Here is a 22215-nt window from a genome sequence, read left to right as displayed (position 1 = left end):
CCTAACATGGGCTTGGGAATTAGGAAAGAAGCTGCCTCTGTGCCATTTATTTCTGATGGAATATAAGGTTCACAGCCTTACGCAGTAAGACATGAGGCAACCGTTGTAAAGGTAGCCCCTTACTACTGTTCTGCAAACTGTTCTGCAAACAAACCAGGAGAGCTGCTTAGTTTGAATAGGCAGAAAAATGTGTACGTTCACACCAAAAACAGGCAAGATGACCCACCAGTGTTAATAACCTCATTCTGGCAAAATGGATGAGAAGCAGGAAGATTTCAACTTGTCTTTATCTCGGGCAGGATACAGCAGACAAAGCAAAGGTCTGCTGTTACCACACTGGTTGTCTTCTGTTCTGTTTATGGACAACAAGCCACTGTGCTTCCTTTCCTCCTTCTTCTCCTCTTCCACCCTGTCCCCATGTGCCTATAGCCTTCAGGCTACACTGCAGGTCACAGGAAAGAGAGTTGTGATCACCGCAGTGGTTATTACACACGCTTGTTCTTTCCCACAGGTCCCCTTTGTGAAGAAAGATCCTAAAGTAGTCCTTCCTCCTATACCCTTTGCATATGAGAGGGACAGCGTAGCCCTCCATTTTTCAAGTGGTGCCACACCTGGAAAAGACAACAGACAAGAAGAAGAAGTGGAGACTTCCAGCAGAGACAGTAGAAAAGGCTTCTGCTGAAAAGATGCTGAAAAGTGGCCATCAGTAGTACATGGCCCACATACCTTGATGACCTGTACTGGCTTTGGAGAGTAGGCAGTTCTTGCAAGAAATCCTCTTTGACTCTCCAGAAACAGCAACTGTGCGCCCACACAGTTAATAGTTCTCTTGCTCAAGGAACAAGCCATACTTCAACCTGATAGTCAAAGGGTCTCTCTCAGCAGCCTCAGTGCAGGTCATTTTGCTATCCAGGTCATTGCAGAGGATGCAAGGGGGATCCTTTCCTTTTCCATTTGCTGTTGTGCATATCTGGCCCATGCTGTGGGCCAGATGGTTATAAGTTGTGCTGGACAACCAAGCTGTGGTGATGGGCTTCAGAGAATTGCATGACCATTAAGTCCTCTTCTTTCCATGCTCCTAGGCATTGTGCCTGCATCTCATAGCTGAGACATGTTAGCAAATTCAGTACGTTTTAGTCCCCTGCCAAATAAGTTTATTTTGTTCTTTGGTTGTACTCACCATTACTGATTTGCTAGAGATGTTCTTTGTGTTCAGCTTCATGGCCTTCCTCAGTTATGCACCTTCTTCATATGTGGTTTTCATGTGTAGCCTTTGGAAATGAATGGTCCCATTGTGAAAACGCCCAGGTTTGCTTGTGGTTGCACATTTTCACACAGTGAAAGTGGTTTAGCTTCACTGTACTCATGAAACTCCCTGCCATTCAGAACATAAACCTGATCTGCAGGAGATTGGAAGTAATTTCTTGGATAATGGAAGGTTCACCCATGAGAGTCCTCTGGTTCCAGAGGATGCTAATGAGCCCTCCTGTGGCAGGAAAGTTTCAGGGAAAATGTGAATGGTTGTTTCTGATCTTTGCTCAGAAAATGGACATGCAGATCTTGGTCTCCGGCCACCTGCTGCATACCAGTTAAGATATGAAAAGACCAGGGTGGATAGTGGAAAAAGCAGTCGCATTTTGAACTTCATGTGTTCTGCAGATATGTGGCATTGTGTCAGATAATCCTGTGTAAATTTACCTGACCCAAATATATTGGAGATGTAGGGAGCCTCAGCCCTCATCACTTAGAGCTACCATATGCTCTTATTGTGCCTAGTTAATTGCTAAGGTTGACAATAGCCTCAGACAACCTTTACCTTGCCTCCAGTCCACACACTTTAAAATCAGGATCAAGACCTGCTGGAGGCCTCAGTGATGAAGCTATTATCTGTGAAAGCTACACAGTAGTAGCTGATAATTCGTGCTGAAATATTAATGTGTTTGGTACCAAGTTTTCTAGTTATTCATATCTGCTGAAGGGAAAATTAAGAATACCAAATTCTGCATGAGCCCTTAGCATATGCTCAAGTTAATCTTAGGAAACCTGGGTCATTTTTCCAGTAATTTCCCAACAGTGAGCAATTGATATTACATGCTTGTGATGCAGATGGGGGAGGGGGTAGTTAGTTTTAATGAACTAAGCAAAGATATCTTAACCCGTATTGTTCCTTGTAATGGCCAAATCTTCCATTTTTCATAAATGCCATTTTTTTTTTAAATTCTATTTTCCTATTTAGAAAAGTAAACCAGATTTAAGAATACGTAGAGCTAATCCATCATAGCACTGGGAATCTGAAATGATGATACTCTTATATGATGGCATACTTACACGAGAAGTGCCTTAATCATATGTATTGCAGATAAAGCTCATTTGTATAAGGTACACAGCAAACTCGTACGTGTATTTTAACTGCAATAGATGAACTTGATGCCTTGACTCCACTTGCTGAGATAAAAGGCTTCCAACAGTTGCTAAAATAAGAGAAATTAAAATATGTATATACTTGAATCTGCTGGACATCTTTGGCCGTACTAGAAAAACAAGTGCTGATTCTTCAAGTGATTTCAACTTTATATTTCAATAGTATCATAACATTCTCCAGTGTTTTATAAACTGATCTTTTAAAAGTCTGAGCTTTGAGGTCTACTACAGCTTTACTTTTTTGCTTTGTCTTTCCTTTTTATCTCATGAGACCAATAGCATAAGCCACTATGAAAGCAAAACTGAGGTTCTGGGGCTCAAATAAGCTTTTTAATTGAAGAATGGGACGAGACAGTATTATTTGCTTTACTCAGGACTGTTTTTTAGGAAACAAACAATAGTGATTCTGTCCTTAGTAATTCAATTTGCACAAGATATCACAGAGATGGTAATTAGAATAGAGTTTCTAGTTCTTGACCTCCTACAGAACAAGCTCACTGGGGAATAATTTCCCCTAAGGGTGGGAATAACTAGATTGAAAAATAGATTAACCTGGCATTGTTAAGGCAGCATGATACTAGATCAATGACTAGCCTGAGTTGTACAGTAGAAATGCCTAGAGCAGAGCAAAATCTAGCAATTAGTGGCAGCCATTGGCATCAATACAAACAATTCAGCAATGACATTAAGTAAGAGAGAGGAGAAAATCAACAATAAAGGAAATGACAAATGCATTATTTTTTAAAGGAGTATTATTTGTACAAAGCTATTAATAATTTAAGATATTTTGTTACTCTGTATCTCCTTCCAGCCCCTCTTCCCTGTTTGAAAGCACGTTCAGAATCTTTGCTGTGTGGAATTAGTCACTGTATTTAATCCCTGCCTATCGATCATCTCATTAACACTGAAAGCATAAAGTTGAGAGGAGGGAACAATGCAATAGTCTCCCAACTGTGTCCACATGACAGAGCTAATCTATGTTAATAATACCTTTAAATATTTTTCTACTGAAGACCTTTTCCTTGGTTGTTTTTAAAGAAATGATGTGCGAAGTGATGCCAACGATAAACGAGGACACCCCGATGAGTCAACGGGGGTCCCAAAGCAGCGGCTCGGACTCGGATTCTCACTTTGAGCAGTTGATGGTGAATATGCTGGATGAAAGGGACCGTCTCCTTGACACTCTTCGGGAGACACAGGAAAGCCTGTCACTTGCACAGCAACGCCTACAGGATGTCATCTACGACAGAGACTCCCTGCAGCGACAGCTTAACTCAGCGCTGCCTCAGGTATGTAGCTTATAAAGATTCTTTTTTAGATTCACCAATTTTCTAGTTAATGTCACTGAATCAATATATATTCCTTGAGGCTCAATTCTGCTCCCATTGAGGTCTACTGCAAAACTCCTATAGATTTAAGAGTACCTGGTTTGGCCTCCTTAGGACCTGTGTTCTCTTCAAAGTTATGACTAGGAGTATTGTCATTGACTTCAAGGAGAGCAAGATGCAGGCCTGCAGCTACTGGTTCTTTTGGCTGTTGCTCTAACATTCACAACAGGTTAGGGATCATTTAAATTAAAGGTCTAATGGTGAGAGTGAAGAAAAAAAAAGAATGAAGAAGTTCAGAGTCTATCCTAAATAGGAGTTTCTAACTAGCTTTACATAAATAAAACTAGTTTGTGTAGGCTAAATAAGGAACTACAAGCAGAAAGAATATCAACTGATATTTTCATGTTTTTCTTCTATTTTAAAGTAAATATATCAATATATACAATTACCTTGATCAATTTAGGAAGTAAAACTGCACTGTCATATTTCACTTAGAACAATAATATTACATTTTCAATATTATAGTCTCCTTTAATATTCCATTTCAATATAATATTATTTTTCACTATACTAGAATTTAAAGACAAAGAAATACCTTGTTTTAGTTTCTGTATCTGGCCAAAGGTCTGAGGTATAGCATGTGTCAATAAGAATTTTTTTCTCTGTGTGACTTTTTTATGCCTCCCAATGTCACATGACAGAGGTCATGGTTGTGAGCTGGCAGCCTGGGTGTACTTACCTGCGCTAAGCTGTGTGCCCATTAGACAGTGTCTGGAGAAAAGAGCAAGAAGAGAGATTCAGCTGTGTGATTGGAAGGAGGAGGTGGTAAGGGATGAAAAAGGGAGAGAGACTGGATAACCATGTAAAAAGTAGATTCTAGACCTTAAATGTTCATGCAGTGAAAGAGGCTGCACTCAGTTTGGGTCAAACAGAAAGACAAGAAAAGAGCAGCAATGCTTCTGCTACACAGTAAAATCTTTGTCTTTCTTGTTAATTTGCAGGCAGTTAAGCTTTGCTTCCACTGGTGACTCTTCATAGAAAAGTGTAAGCTCAGATCCTTTCTTCAAAGGTTTCTTGCTAGAAATCTGAAGAGAGTAGGTTCTACATCTGTCAACTCCTGTTCAGTACTTCGCTGAGTACAGAGGCCCTCTATGCTCAGCTCATAATGAGCTGTTTCTATTGAGCAGTAGCAGGTGTCCAAGCCTAATTTTTTTCTTGTTTCACGTAAGCAAAACACCTTGTGAAAACCACAAAAATTGCTAAGGGAAATAGTATTCAGCAGAAAAATGATAGAGAGTCTAAAAGAAACAAATTCTAATAACACAATATGATTTTAATCCTCTGTACTTCAAAAAAAAAAAAGGCTTGTTTTTTGTTATACCCTTGCAGATGCTACAAATCAGATTTGTCAGGTGAACATCTTTCACTACCATGTAGCATTAAGAATGTGTATTTTAGGTGGTACTCTGTGAAGTACGTAAGTAGACATAAGATTTTCCCTTGAAAGAAACAGTATGACATAATTCTTACACTTTAAAGCAGTAAAAGACTTTCCATCACCTAGATAGCCTAAATTGTCATGTAACTATCTCAGTTTCGTAAAAAAAGTTTTTTTATAAGTGCAGAACACTGGCCTATTAGTATAACATTTTGGCAATACAAGAAAATAACTTTTCTGAATCTGACATACTGTCAGATGGAGCTAGCAGTCTTTCATCATGCTGGAGCTGACAATCTTACATCATGCTTTTAGCATTTTCTTTTTTGTTTAAGATTTTCTGTGAATGGCAAGTTTGTATTTCTAGCAGCTTGGCATAGCCCTATGGCAAACTGCTATCCAGTAGTCTTATTTTGGAAAGGAAAAATTCTGTGTTCACTATATTTAAGGGGAAAATGCACAAATACTCCATAAGATGACTCTTATTTAGTTGTGAAAACTAACCAATCCTCCTTACCATATTGCTTTTAGGGCTTGATTTCTTGAAAAGTTTTCAAAATTGAGTTATTTATTAGTATTTCATAGCATATCTCTGCAGCATTGTACATAAAACAAAGTTGACCTGTATCATGAAATGAGGGAATGAGTATGATATTCACAGAAGAGTAAGAAACGGGATGAAAATATTACGGCACAAAGTTGAGGCTGCTATATCTATTGGCTAATAATAAGCATTTCTGCCCTGGTCTTTTAGCTACCAGTAGCAGAAAGGGAAAATATATGCTATAAAATGACCAGGCAACTGATGAGAGGTGCATATATCATTCTGAGAAGTATTATGCAAAAGCTTGCCATTAAAAACTGGTAAGTATTAATTCAGTTGAAGTTGTCTTATTTCTGTAGAAAGCAAGAATTAAGAGGGAATATGAGTGCTTTTGCAAATTTTCTTGGGAAAGACAGGAAGATGGCAAGACTAGGTAAAAGTGAAAAATAATTTTTAAGCTAAGAATAGTGTTGCCGAAGAAACAAATGCATGTAAGGTAGTCATGAATAAATGCGTACCAGTACTCGGAAGAATTTGAATTATCAATGAATGATACTGGGAATCAGTCTTTCTCAGACAAAAATGGTGGCAAAACCCCAATTTTTCAAGATGAACCTTTCATAAAAGACAGTGTATTACATGGTAGCCTTGAAAAACCCTTCATGACTTTTATTTTGAACTTTACTGTGGAGGAATTCCATGTCTTTTTTTTGTGGATCATTTACAGTAGTAAAATAAAAAAACAGTCTGAATAGTTTTACTAAAGCTATTAAAATTACAATGTAGTTGGGTTAAGTTAGAAGCGTTCCATATATGAATAGGTCTGCTAATAATCTGAATCTAGTTGACATATACTCTTACTTACTCTTCAAGGTCTTCCCAAAGTCTTCCCAAGGTCTTTTGCTGCCTATTGATAGCAAAAGCCTGCAAGGAAAGGGTATTTAGATCTGCATTGTATATTCTCTTACAACACGAATTTACTGTATTTATGCAGTGATACTTAAGTCTGTCAAAAAAAGCTAAATATGACTGCCATAATTTGAAGTAGGTCCATCTGAAGGGACAAGACATGCATTCATTGACTAGTACCTTGATATTTTAGGTAATGCATTGATTTACCTTAGTCCTCAAACAAAACATTCATTTTTGGAGAAAATTCATAGATGACATGAATGCCATACCATCATTGATATTGCTGTAGATATGCTGATGTTTTCCAGTGGATAAAGCATGATGATCCATAGTTTGCGTTGTCATAAGGGACACATAGAATACACAGTTCTAATGACTGATTTAGAGTCTTTCCTTCACGTGCATTTTAATGTCCTTTACTGTCTTTACTTCAAAGAAGTCTAAATTGTGATCCTAACGATCTCAATGAGCATTTGTTTTAGTAGAACTTTTTTTTCCATGAATGTGAATCTTTTTTGATGTTTTGAGGATGAAAATCTGGTCCTAACATATATCTTTTGTAGTAGGAATCATCTCAAGTAAGAAAACTGCCTAAAACTTAAGTATTCAGTCTTAATCGTGCAGAATCTTTATAAGAAAATGAGAACAGCAGACCTCTTAGAAAGGGCAGTTCATCCTGTAAGATAGGTAAGATGAACCTGGAAATGTGCATCTCCTTTTCTTGACTATAGAATCTTAATGACTAGGTTGGATGGTTAACTTCAAAATAGCTAAACTTAGGTGAGGTTAATTCTGTGCACAGATATAAATTCTTGAATTTAAATTTGACCTATAAAGCTACAGCAGTATATATACGCTATTCATTGGTAGTGATCATAGAATAATTTATATTAGAAGGGACCTCTGGAACTCAGCTGGTCCAAACCCCTCTGCAAAGCAGGGCTAACCATCCAGGCCTTTTATGGGGGCATAGTTGAAATGCACGTTAATCTGGTTCTGGGACAACCTCCTCTTCTGAGAATTTTTACAGCCATAGTGAATAAATCTGTTCAAGGTAATGAGCAAACAAAACATAAACCTTTTGGCCCTATAGGATGTTTAGCAAAAATCTACAACTTTATGATAGCCCTTCTAACATTAAATCCAGAAAGTGAGAACTTCAAATAGAGCTGATGAGAATAATTATTAGAGGAAATAAATATTAGTGTTATCAATTGCAATTGACTTTATGTCTTTAATAGCTTCTTTAGAATTTTATTTTAAGTAATTTCACTAGGAATTTCTACAACAGACAAAAACATATTAATTACTAAAGCAGTGAGGTCACATTTCTTTTTCCTTGATAAGAAACATGGAAAGAAAACTATTCCAGTTTCTTATTCTACTTGTATTTAATATTTTATTTTCAGGAACTTTCTGTGTATTGTGAAGCTCTCTTGTGGAGATCAAACACCTAGTTCTAATTAAGCATGAATTCTTCAAGACCTTTCTAGGAGTTTTCTGTATGTAACTGAAATCATTAATATTTTTTTCCTGTAGTAAACATTATCATTAGCACTATTTGAGAATCTTCTTTTTTGGGATTCAGACAGTAGATTTCTTTGGGGTGTGGGTCTACATGCTAAAACATCTTTAAATATTTCCTAGTACCCTTCAGGTTTCAGTTAACGTCCAATTAACTGTTCATTACATTAACGCAGTTATAAAATCAGTAACAGCAATATACTGATAATCAGTAAGGTTTTATTTCTTCTAAGAAGACACCACTTATTTGAAAATGCTTACGGGAGGGAAGATAGAAGGAAAAATCCAAAGATAGAAATGTAATGACATTGTTTTATTGAACCAGCTTATGTAATTTGATCAATGTTAAGCTTTAATGGGATTGTATTTAGGAAAGTTTGTTTATAGGCTTGCAATTTCTTCCCATGCTGATGAAAAATGAATGTTTTATTGCCAGGGATAGGAAAGGTACAGGAAGACAAGTCTTATTCTGAGCCTCCTTGTTTGTTCTGTCTTCTCTGTGCATATAAAGAGACATGTATATATATATGTATATACACACACACATATATGTTTTAAATAGTTGAAAATAAGTTTTGTTCATTTAAAATTATACACTTGCTAAGGAATTTCAGGAACTTGTCCTTGGGGTGGAAATAACGGGTTACATGATAACAGCGCTCCTCCACCTGCGCTCCTGCAATGAGTGTGGAATGATGGCTTTTTCCCTCACGGCTTTTATATGTCTTTCTGGCCATGCTGAAGAAGATATAGTAGAGTACCAGCAGCATACTATGTGTATGAATCAGTATTTGTATTTGAATCAATACTTTTATTCTGTGCTAAACTCTTCTTGTAAGAAGAGCTTTTGTAAGATTTATTCTTTCAGAATTAGTTTTCTTTATGGTGAAAGAAAACATTGTTTTTCTCACATTTCCACAAAAGAAATTGAAAAGAATTCCAAAAAGTGAAATGGAGATTGTATCCCCTATACCTGAGGATGAAGTCCCAAGCTCCCTATCTCAGAAGTCTAGTGTGGAACTCTAGTGAGATCAGTGATTTTATGAAAAATTTAGTGCTTAAACCAGGGCCTGTTGGTATCTCTAGGAGATTTAGGCTGACTTTGAAGAAAAACTGTTTGCACTGCTTAATAAGAATGTCTTTGTTTTCAGGTGTTCTGAGCATTTGCATTGCCCATTGAAGTCAGTGCAAGTAGCCAGTCTAATTTTTAGACATGGACATAAATATTTGTGTAACCAAAATGGGATTTTTTGTTGTTGTTGTTAACTATCTCAACTATTTATCTCAAATTGTAAGTATCGAAGACCTCAAATTATGAATATTAAAGGAAGTATACTGATATGTATGCAAAGGACCATTCATTAAATATAACTATGAAATTACTTCTAATATAGTAAATATGAGGGTGAATACATTATGCTCTGAAAGTAAAATGTACAAAGGAGAGACATGATATTTGCGACTTGTAGGAAACCTGGCATTTTTACATTAAGTGGAACACAATCTTCAAAACTTAATGGTGTCCTATCTTAGAAACACTCAGAAAAGGTTTAGCTATTCCTCAGTAGCTTGCAGAACATATATCTATGGATGTTCTTTTGCTACTTAATAGTGAATAGAAGCCGTCTGCATGGTGTTGACTATCAACTTTGTTAACTCCTAGTTACCAGTACCTATCAGAGCTCAGACTAGCACTGGCTATGAGGCTATGCTTTAATTGGCTTCTCATTAGTCAGGCTGTCTTCTCCTGAAACTGCCAGCATGTTCCCAACAGAGAGCTATCATATGTATGATTACTTAAATTCTTTTCAAGTGTGAGTTTACTTCCTTGTACTTGTTAAGTTTTGTGTATTCAATAGGATATTGCAAATATTTATAAACAAGAGCTTTTCTCTTAAAAGCAAAAGACTTTTGCAAAAAAATATTTGATGACTGAAGAAGACTGACGTGACAGTCCAGCAGAAGAGAAAGCTGAGATGCAAGAAAAAAGACAGAAACAAAAATATTTAGAGGGGGAGGAGGCATGTGGTGAATGCCTGAAGCTAACAAGACTGTATACTCTCATTTTAATTCTGCTTCATAAACATTGCTATCAATTATTTTAGCTTGAACCAGGAACATCAACTGCTACATTAACTATTGATGGCTCATTATCTCAATGCTTCTAAAGACACATGACTGAATATGAGATAAATATAACTATGCTGGTCAACAGAATAAAGATGGTTATCTAAGTACTTATAAATGATGCTGCTGCCATGAAGATCATAACCACGACAGTTTTCATAACAGCCATAGTCATGGTGAAGTAAAAGAGGGGAAAAAAAGAAGGTAGTTTTATAAGGCTTACCTCTCTTGGAATGTTCTTTGCTCATATCCTTGAAAGTGGGTAATAAGATGTCAGACATCATCCAAGAATAATGGCATATGACACAAAAAGGCAACACTAAAACATTTCTTCTTGGAAATACATATTGCTGCTTTAACAATTTCTCTGTGAAAAACACAGAAAATTGTGAAGAGAATTGTGAAGAATTTAAGAATCACCATTGAAGTGTCTCATTCAGTCTGCCTTTCTATATTAAGAAATATAAAAGGGATTTAAGGACACGATTTTTTTCCAAAGTGCACATTGCTTTCATAGCTGTCATTAAGATCTATGAAGATTCCATGTTGATTTTGAAGAACAGCACTTTGTTTCTGTTGTTGAATGTTTATCTTTCTCATGGTCATTAAGAACCTGAATTTCTCTTGATTGAAGTTAATAACCAGTTAAAGGAGTAACTTTGCTTTATACAAGCAAATTTAAAAAGTCCAGTCAAAAATCTGCTCCAAATCCACATTTAATGAGTCTATGTTACTCAGTGTATTTTTTACTTACACTGATAGTGCATTCTTACTGATTCTTAATGTCTAAGTATTTACACCAATTTGCAGATTGGTTTTCTCCCGCATAAGTCAACATTTCATGATATTCTAAACAGAAGGGAACATTGACGAGTTTGAAAGACAATCACTATATAGTACTCACGTAGGAGTTAAAGGTCCAGCATGCAACCTGAATGAGTGAAAATAAGAAACCATGCAGCAGCTGGGACTTACAATTGCAATGACACGTTAAGGGAAGGAGCACATCAGAGTGGCACACCTCGAAAGGTAGAGAAAGAAAATCTGCACAGGAGATTGAGGCCTGGGCCACGGGTCATGGAATTCAGTAAGACTTTTCTTCTATTTACTTTAGTCAACATTAGACCTACTTCCTAAAGGGCAAGTGTTTAAGAAGCAAGCTGAGCAAAGGAACAGGGTGTCTGTGTATCTGTTTTCAGAATTTCTCCACTGTTTGGCATTGCAGTTACAGCCATTATCAAATAAATGCATTACATGTTTAAACAAATGCACACACACGCAGCCCTGCAATTTAATAAGGATAAATTTATCTCCCTCTCCCTGTCTGATGATTCTTCTGGTGCCTTTTTTATGCAGGAATAGTCCCACAGACCTCTGCCCTTTGTGGATTATCCAGAAGCTGGGGTCTATTCATGCAAGTGCAGTGCTCCTTGAAATGTGTGCTAGTATTTCTGAGTTCGTTGGCCGTGTTTTGGAAGAATATTGTGGTGAGCTGGGAAAGGGATTTAGTGGAGCCTCTAGATGACATTTTGATTGAGCGAGACCATTTGTGACTGTTCATTTTTTTGCTTTCCTCGTTGGGCAAATGTGATTATTTGTATTGTGGCCACATTGAAACTATTCTGTATCATTCTACTATCAAAATAAGGTTCATGAGGGCCTTTGAGTCTTGGCAGTGTAAATTATATATATATTTTTTCTTTTTTCTTTTTCTGTTATAATGACATTTCCTATAGGTATATGAACACTGAGATAAATACTATGTTTAGAAGATGAATTTTTGTATCTCATAAAAAAGCCCATTATTCTTTCTTTGGCACTAATAAATAAAAGTGTCATCTGGAGAAATGTGTTTAGAAGATGGAATTTGAAGATTGTAGGCTGAGTTTGTATGTTGTAGTTCTCCTAGCTTAACAATGTCAAATCCGGGATTACCAATGGAAACAGTGAATACCTAACACCCTGAGACATGCTGTACAAAAATTTATATTTCCAGCACCTTCATTTTTGAAAGGTGAGAGATAAATACTGCTTCATGTAATTAGAGCATAAGCACATTTATGTATATCTTCGGTCAAAAAAGCCTGAAGGGCAATAATTTTCAAAAAATGAACGCTACATTGAGGTAATTGTCGCTATTAAAATGGTTTGTTATTCACAGGAAAATCCCAATGTGAAAAACATTCCTACCAAATAATAATAATAAAAAAGTATTTTAAATTGCTTATGAATCTGTAAGATCCAGATACATTATTTGACTTGCTCTATATCTGCTGTAAACAAACACAAGCTTTGTCAGCCGAAAAACGTTTATATATCCATTAAAAATTCTATCACTGTACATGTGGAGAATAAGTCAACTGAACTAATACATTTCTTCATTCTCCTTTCTTTTTTTTTTTATTGAAAATTTAACCAAGATCTGTGGGTCATTTTGCTTTCAATCTGCTTAGGATCTGAGTCAGAATCTGACTTTAATCATCTCCTTTATTAGGAAGGAAATGTGTATTTATTTTGTGCAGTCCCACTGATCCATTTTCTGGGTGAATTATTGCTATGTCTGGCCACAGTGCTCCCCTCATGCTATCAATGTGAACAAACTGATAATATCTCACAATATTTTGTAGGTTCTGTACAGAGACCCAACATCTGCCTGAGAGGTGGGGGTGGGCAGGAAGAATTGAGGAGGTATTGTTTGCTGAATTTACTAAATTGTTCAAAAATGCTTGCCGAAGAAACAGTTTTTCACAAAACTGAATATATCTGTGCATTTGTATATTCTCAGATTAAGTCTTTAGAAATAGTACAGTGTATGGGCAGATGTTGGTTTTATTTCCTTGCAAATAGAAACTTCTGCATACTTTAATAGGATTAGTGAAGATTATGTGGAAAGCTACATTTAAATCTGAAAGTTGATAGTCTGCCTTACAAAAAAAAAGGTTACACGAGTTCTCAAATAGCTTTCTAAAATGTGTGTCCTTGCCTTTTATATTTCTAATTGCACATTTTAACTGTTTAAAAATCTTTATCTCTGTAATCTACTTGAGCTCTCATCTGAACCATATACTGAGGTTTTTTTTCCTACTTTAATGCATCCTTGATAATTTTGCTCCTTGCTTTTTCATTACAGCGCTATGATAGCTAGTATTACAAGAAGATCAATAGCAATTTATAGCAATTAAAAACAATATTTTGATCTATCTTACAAGACATGACAAAAAGATTTTTTTCATTGCTGTTCATTATTTATATTTTCAGAAATTATAGAAACAGAAAGCAATAAGAATCATTTCTGGTTTGGATGAAATAAAATAAAAGAGCAAGCAGCTTCCTCCTAAAGGAATACTAGCAGAGAGAGAAAAAATGAAACATCCAAAATGCTACAGTGCTGTATTTTTGAGTCCTTTGCCATGATCCCTCCTCCTTAGTCTTCCATCTTTCTTACAGTACCTCATTTGCATGAGAATAATGATATACTTTAAAGAAAGCCTCTATATCTTAAGCCACAAAATGATGTTTCCTCTGTCCATAGGCTAATAAGGAAAGAGTTTACACTCATGATTGTTTTAAATATTTTAAAGATGCCATCTAGTTGACAATAAAAACCTTGTTTCTCATTAGTTATTTAAACAAATCAAAAGTACATTACGTGAAGTCACATGGCACTGAGCTGGATGTAAAGCAGTTTTCTAGCCTTACATAGCAAGGAATGGTTTAACTTTACAGTTCCTTGTATTTTTTTTTTTTCTAGAGATGGGAGAATGTCCTCAGGCATAACATACAAGCAAATGCTGCCAAGTTTGTAACCCTGTAATGCTCATTTGTAGTGTGTACACACGCCAGCCGCTCCCAGAGAAATGTAGTATTGCACCAACACTTTAACATGAGCAGAAGCCACTGGAAGACAAGATAAACCCCTGTCATTGCCCTTGCAATGTTTGCCAGCTTGCAAACGTTTTCTCTTACCTAGATGAAGCACTTGCACTTTCTCAGCCAAGTGAGAGTGCTTTGATATATCTAACATGTAAGAACATAGGAATGATCGTACTGGGTGAGACTTAAGATGTGGCTCACCCATGGGCCTCTCTCCAGCAACGGTCAACAGCAAAGGCCAAATAAAAGGCTAGCAAACAGACGTGCCACCCTGGTGGTGCCACAGCTCCAGAAAGTTTCTGCAGGCTTCCCCGCGTTGCAGCTGAGGGCAAGATTGCAGCTTGTGTGCTGCATCGAAGGGAAAGTCATGCCTCTAAGAGAGAACCATGACTGGTCCAGGCTCTTCTGAACCCATGTAAAATTTTAATATCCTTAGCATGGGCTTCCACTTACTTTGTTTTGTTTGCTTGTTTGTTTGTTTTTTAAATTTGTGTCTTGATAATTTCAACCTACAACCTGCCCCTTGTTCTTGTTTTGGATCAGATAATGAACAGTCTCCCTTTTCTTGACACTTGCAATTCCATATAATCTCTATGATGTTCTCTCATGCTCATCTCCTCCAGAGTAAAGGGTAAAGAGCTCTATGTTTCTTAATATTTGATTTTTTTTTCTTCTAGAATGGCAATCAGTTGATTTCATTTATAATCTTATGAAAATAGGTTATACTCAGGATTCTCAAGATTTTGCATTATGTAACTACTACATTTCTGTATTTTATTGCTCAAAAAAAGATTGTGTACTTACTTGTCTGGGCTGGAAAGGGAGATAGAAGTAATCCATCCAGCTAAAGCATTGGATTGCCACAAAGTGACTTTCTATTGTATTTTTTTAAAAGCTCATATATAAGCATAGTGCTAATTATCTTGTTGGAAACATTATGAAGTTTTCAGACAGTGCATTTTCTTTTGCTGCACAGTATGAACTATGCCCATTTGTGTCTGCTTTGTTAAGTCTTCAGTAGAAGACTCACTGCAAGGTCATTTAATAGACTTCTTAATAATGATGACTTTTTAACCCATGCTTTTCTTTCTCTCTGCTCAGTAGGTGATATCCTCACTTTACACAAAAACCTAAATGATATGAAAACCTAAATGATATGAAAAAATGGCCTTGCTAGATCATTTTTAGCAATTAAACTATCCAAATATTTGATGCAAGTCATTCATGATGCACATGAATGTTCTTACCTGCATTCAAACAACTAAAATTGTAAAATAAATGTGATATAATCACATAACTACAAGGTACTGAAAGCAGGATCAGACCAAGCCCAGCAGCTTATCAGTTCATCTGTTTTCTACAAGTGAAGAGGAAAAATAATAAGGTATGGAATTAGTGAACTCAAGGTACTGTTTGGTTTCTTTCAGCGACTTTACTTTTAAGAATTGCAAGAGCACATTATACCATGTCCTTGCAAAATTGTTTTGTTGTCATTTTCTCTCAGAACATATCCTTGAGTAAGAACATAAGCTGCCTACCTCCTCTTTTTCCATGAGTCAGGAGTGACTCACGACTGTTTTACATCGTCCTCCAAAAGTGAGGTATTTTATTTGATATGAGTGTGTTTTCTATAGTGTGCTAGGTATGAAGAACTGTGACACAAGTCAAAGTCACAGTAGATATTATTAGAATACTGACATGAAAGGTTGTACATTAAGGGAATTTTAAATGACTGAGAACAGATCCTCTGCTTTGGAAAGTATGATGTCCCAAATGCCGAAGATAAGCAATATATATACTTTTTTTTTTCCTTTTTTTTTTTTTTTTTTTTACTGACAGGATGCTTCTCTTGTAATGCACTAGTGGAAGTTGCATAATTTGATCTTGTTGTGTCTTATAGTAGCACAAATCAGTATCAGTATTTTTTAGGACTGTTAGTGAATATAATCTTTATAATCTAACATAATATAAAGCTTATTTTAAAATCTTTGCAGTCTGGATTTTCTTTGAAAGAGAAACATATATGAGGAGTGCTTTTTTAAATAATAAAGTAAAAATGACTTACGTATCCCAAAGCCTTATCTAATGATAGTGTATGATATGAATAATCAAAGCATTGACTACTGTTGCATTATTTCCTTTCAGTTTTTAAATTATTCTGATGTTCTGATTCTGTGATCATAACAAGACAAGAACATAAACAGAAGAAAAGGTTTTCCTAAATAGCGATAAGAAAGGCCACATTTTGAAAGAGCAGCTGACTGGAAGTTAAAATGTGTGCTCATAGAATAAAAGTGCACATGCAGTTTTTTGTGACAAGTTACAGTTAATGTAACTTTGCACTTTTAACTTCATATTTAGGAAGTCAAATAAAACAGTGAGAATTGGAAGTATTCACACTTATTTCTGATATTTTAGTTTGAAGGTATATTTTGCTATATGGAAAAAATGGATTTCAAATTTTATGGAGTTAGGCCCACTGTAGATGAACTTTTGGCCATTCCTGCTGTTAAAACATGCAGGAATAATCTATTAGACAGCTTAGGCAATGGTTTCTATTTTTTGTGTGCATTTGCACAATATTTGCAACAGAACAAGCTGGAAGTTTGTAGATTCACAAATATTCCCCAAAGTCTGTCAAATCAAAAACGTGTGAGACACAATAAGTTGAGATTATGTGAAGTACATACTTGAAAGCCTTACTTGAAAGCTGCCTACCCAGTCCAGCTTGTTCCAGACATGCACATAAGTTCTCCATCTGTTCTTTCTCTGGACTCTGTGCTTTGGCATCCACCCTTGCAATGCAGAGCAGGAAAGTGAGTCTTGCACACCAAGACACTACACTGGGTTTTGGAACAACAGAGTATTTGGATCTGCCTATGTCCTATAAAGACATAGATCATCTTTAAAATTTGCTGTGCCTCTATTCCCTGAAACATTTCCCTTTATATTTCTTTACGTCCCTTGTAATGTCCCTCAGATTTAGTGCAGGCTTTGATCTAACTGGTGACCTATTTCTTCTACAGTCCAAGAAAATCTCTCCGTACACCAAAATGCACAATATCATAGTCCCTTAATACTGAGTTCTGTTGAGAGCTCAGTTATGTTCCAAAGACGAGAGCAGAGGGCTGTTCATGTGCACTGAGAAACAATATATATATATATATATACACACACTAAGGAATAATTTCTGAACTGTTTTTTGTAGTAGGTTGTGTGGACATTCTTATACCAGGTTTAAATACCTCTATGCTCAGACATAGGAGAAAAGTTTTACCAACATCAGCTGTAAAGCTTTTAAGTTATTTTGTGGCAGGGAGAGTAAATTAGTGTTAACTGAAATACAGAAAGAGAATCTGCAGTGTCTAGTGCCAATTCTGAATGTCACACCTGGTGATAACCTTCCAGTTTATGCCAGTGGCACATGAATGTTGTTGGTTTTGTGTTGCAGATATTATTCATGATACTGCTCACAAAGCAAGATTTGCATTTCATTGCTTCCTTGGTTCATTGTATACTGGCAAATTGGGAGGCTATGCAATACATTTTGGAACGTTCAGTTTTGTAGTCATATTGTAATATTAAATATTAATACTTGTAAAACAATTAGTTTCAAAGAATGAAGCTATCCTTTTTTATTAATATATGTTAATGAAATAATGTCAGTGTATGAATAAAATTAATACACTTTTTTAGTCCATTTCTACATCCACAAGAAAATTATACAGCACATAACACCTATTTCCTGTTCCTGCTAATTTGAGCTTGCACGATTAGGTAGGAACAAGTAAGTCTTTGCATTTGTAGTGTCCCCATATGGGATATGCGCATTATAGATTTTCTATGTGTTGTCAAGTTTTCTCGGGTAAATGAGTCTGTGTTGAAGATGGAGTTGGTGAGGGAAAAAAAAATTGCAATTTTTATCTGTTGCACTTAGGTGTCTAATAATTTTCTTCTTATTCCTGGGCTGTATCTTTATAAAATAAGAATTCACCTCAGTCTCCAAAACATCTCAGCAGTTGTCAGTGTTTATAAGACTTCTGCCTGTCTTAAAACAATAAAAAAGAGGGAAAGATGAGCTATTGTATTTTATAGTATTTTTCTGCATTAAATATCACCAATCTCTACATTATCTTTGTAAATCTATGTGAGTATAAAATTCTAGGGGACGTTTTACCACACAGGTGTGTATTGTCAGGGCGCAGTGCAGGCTGGTGGCTCCCCGTGGCATCGGATCCGAGCACCCGCGGGGCCAGGCCTCAAACTTAGGCCTCGTCCCACCACCCAACGGAGGAGGAGGGCACCTGGGGGCAGCCCCAGCTCCTGGCATCGGGGTCTCCGCTGGTTGGGGTTGGAAGCAGCAGGATCGGAGCCCGAGATTACAACTGTATTGTGAAACATGGAAAACAAATTGCTCTGAATATATTAATGCCTTGAGCTTTGTCATGGTTTTCTTGTGCATTTATCCACAAATTTGAAACATATAGTTTGACTGATTTTTCCAGTCTACTGTCAATTAAACAGTGACAGTTACACTCAAAAGGTACAATTTTGTGGGTAAAGGGAAATGGTAAATTCTTCTGCTCAAGCCACTTGCCTAGAGCAGGCTCCAGATACATTGTAGGAAACTATCCTTTTGTAGAAGATCTTGGGCAACATGGTTAGATAACCTTTTTAGAAGTTTAGCAGAATCTATTTTTTTCTCATCTAGAGATTTAAACATTTCTAGCTAAAGTAGCAGTTGGCTACTGCGCTAACAGGAAGATGATGAGTCTAACTATATGTTCTGGAGTCATGAAACATATAAATTGGTCAATTTGTTAGCAGTACCTATTTAAGTTATAACTGAGGCTTCTTGGAGATGGAAGTTCATATTATTATGTTAAAATAAAAATACTTCTCAAATAAAATGAGCCTTGAAATTCCTTTGTATGGAATGTAAATTCCTCATTATGCACTAGTGAACTAGTTCACAGATGATCTTGTCTTGTGGTTCCTGTCTGGTGGTTTAGAGCTTAATGGACTAGAGATGTTCCCTTGTTATAACAGATATTAATGCAATTATTTGACTGAAAGAATATAATGTTCTTAGGTTTATAAAACATATATGTTTTTTACTGTCTTCTGTTACATCGCTATTATGGAGGTTGTCCAGCACATACAGACAAGGACACTTGTACTTAAATTGATGGAAAAAAAAATAATCTGTGCCCCTCTAAATGACGGTTAATGCATACTTCAGCACTTTCAGATGAGCATGCCTACTTTCTAAACATCTTAGGTTGGTAGGATACAGCTTTAGTATGACACTCCTAATTACAAAAGTGTCTCTTCTGGAAATTAATAAAAAAAATCATTAAGAACTCAGTGATTATGTTTATGAAGTCTAAGTAATTTAAGTTGCAAAGGTGCAGGATGCCATTAAGTGGTAATATCTCATGCATTTTAATAGCTGTGTAATTCTGAATCATTTCAAGGAGAGTGTTAAACATTTTCTGATACTGTTAAAGTTGCTTTTAACACAGTAGGTAGTTCATACTCCATTCATTGTCAGCTTCCAAATATAAACTGGAAAACAGGTATAGGTTAAATCACTTGAGAAGCTGGGTGATTAACCTAGTTAGCAGGCTCGTGCAATCACTGCTGCTCCACCTAACAGCAGTCTGATGGGCACATGTCAGTAGGGCAACTCTGTGTCCTAATGGGACGGGTTGCCCTCCTTTTTTGGGGCATCTGCAGCATCCCTATTAGGTTCCTGTCTTAAAAAACAAAAAGGTCCAGATCCTTAATGGTAGATCCCAAACTGCCTTCCTCAGAGAGGTTAAGGTTAATGTGTGCTGTTAAGTGCCACTAGTCTTGTTATCCAGGCATTCAGTGAGCCCTGTCACTGTGACTCTCCCTGTCACAGTTAAATCCTCCTCCTGGTGCCAGTAATTAGCTCAGGGTAGTTAGCAGCTGTCATCCCTTTGCAAATTTTTGGAAAAGCAACCTTGATTCTCATCTAGTCATTGCCTATACTGGGGGACATTTAAAGACCATAATTTTGCTTCATTGTTTTAATGCTGAACATACAGAACTGGTATAAAATGTAGGTCTCTGGAGTGCCATATGTTTTTCTTTATTGCATACGGATTAGTCAACAGAATATAATTGGTCAAGAATGTATGCATTTTTTGGCCTCTTGGGCTTCTCAAAACTGATGCTGAGATGCATATAAGAGAGGTCATGAAAAAAGCACTATATATTATGCTGGCTGTTCATCTGCTCCGGGCAGAGTTATGCAAATACCCACAACTTTTCACTCTGTGTTATCTTTCTTCTGAGTAGATTTATTTCCAAAGAAAGTTGGTCTTTTCTAATGTGTAACCTGGCTTGGGTTGTAGGTTACTTGTTCTGTGACCAACCTCACAAACCTGTGTTTGTATTAAAGTAAAAATAACTTTTGGGAGCAGTATCTTCAGAATTTGTTTTTCCAAATTGGCATGCTTGTAATCATATTCACCAGAAATGTATCCAGTTAAAACGAAACAGCTTTAATCTAGCCCACCATAATGAGCAAGTCTTCAGTAAGTCTTCCCTTTCCCCAGGGACAAAATTCTGTATCAAGACCGCACAGTTACTCTGGTCATATATATGAATGCAGATGTCACAGAAGCAATGGTTCCAGTTCAGTTAGAGCATCCAGCTCAGGAGACTCAAGGTGCTTCTTGAAAAAGCTTCTGAAGTACAGACTAAGGCTGAGGATAGCAGTCAGTGCAGGAGCAAAGCATTTGAAATGCGTACCTAACTTGCAAAACATATTATGAGCCTCCGGGGAGGCTGGATATGGCCATCAAATTCAAGTGACATCCGTAGTAGACATTTTTTTTTCTAGACTAATATGGGGAACTGAAGTCACAAGATCAGATGAGATAAAATGCTAATGTTAAAAAAATTGTCTCAAAACACTTCTTGTTTTTTTTTTTCAAAATTGGTCCGTTAATAACGTACCTCCCCATTTCAAACCCAACCAAATTATCTGTATTTTAGAAGTGAAAGTATGTTTTTTAATAGCATTTTTTTTCTAAATTAAGAGGTTAATTTAAATATATAAAAATATGCACAAATATAATATTTTTGCTTGTAATGGACTCGCTAGTCTCCTAGCAAGATCTACATGTTGATATGAAACTAACCTTGACAGGAGAGAAGCTTCTATGGGTACAATCACTGAGGAAACTGCAACATCAATGAGACAGAAAGCCATTGCCAAGGAATTGGGTAGATTCCTAATTGCTCGAGGTCAAAGGAGTTTTTACTGAAGAGGAATCCTTCAGCCTCTCTATTTAAAGTGCAGTTGTGCTAAAGTGGCTTATTGTGCGAAAATGTGGTGAAGTAGCAGGAGGATGTAATAAAATAAGTTGTAAATTGGCCATTTAAGTAAGAAAGGGTTGTTGCATGATGGTTTAGTTAAAGGTGATAGAACAGAAAATGACATCATTTGTTCTCAAGTACTGAAAATAAAAATACAAAGCCAATAATTGAAAGGAGACATAGTGTGATTTGAAATACAACCTTTTTTTTCATTAGAAGCTCAATATAAAGGGGATGCTGTGGTATGGCAGATCTTGATAACCCTACAAGAGAAAAGGTTAAAGAAGTCAAGTAACCATAAAATTTAAAGTTCTTGGTTCAAATTAAAACATTCAGTTGGTACCCAAGGACCCAAGGATGCAGCATGAGTATGTGAAAAGCTTGATGTGGGAGGGCAGTGAAAGGGGCAAACTAACTAACTATAAGGAAGTCACACTGATATGCAAGCTAAAACACACAAGGCACAAGTTAAAACATTATCAAAAAAAAAAAAAAAGACAAAATGATTCCTTTGTGGATCAGTTGTTTTCTGCTGTTGCTTTGTAACCAGTTGGTTTTCAAGGCTCTGAATTTAGAACACATTACGTTGCAATACTACTCTGCGTGTGAATGTTTCCCTATTCTCCTCCTGTTTCTCCGTTATAAATTAAGTATCAATCTTAATTTAAGCCAGTGCAGGACATGGAGTAGTAGAG

General features: G+C 36.4%; 1 protein-coding gene across 1 annotated transcript in view; it reads left to right on the top strand.

Annotated features, from left to right (window-relative positions):
- PPFIA2 (PPFI scaffold protein A2) overlaps positions 1-22215 on the top strand; it is a 285048-nt gene that overhangs the window by 6191 nt on the left and 256642 nt on the right. The window contains exon 2 of the mRNA XM_088531206.1: positions 3460-3710. Within this exon, the coding sequence (XP_088387332.1) occupies positions 3462-3710 (249 nt within the window). The 5' untranslated portion in view covers positions 3460-3461. The remainder of the gene's footprint in view (positions 1-3459; positions 3711-22215) is intronic.

This window comes from Tinamus guttatus, unplaced genomic scaffold, assembly GCF_059628265.1.
Source record: "Tinamus guttatus ecotype Peru unplaced genomic scaffold, ASM5962826v1 Tinamus_guttatus_pri_ptg000399l, whole genome shotgun sequence".
Classification (NCBI taxonomy): domain Eukaryota; kingdom Metazoa; phylum Chordata; class Aves; order Tinamiformes; family Tinamidae; genus Tinamus; species Tinamus guttatus.
The sequence above is the reverse complement of the archived record's forward strand: the minus strand, read 5'-3'. Positions and strand labels throughout refer to the sequence as shown.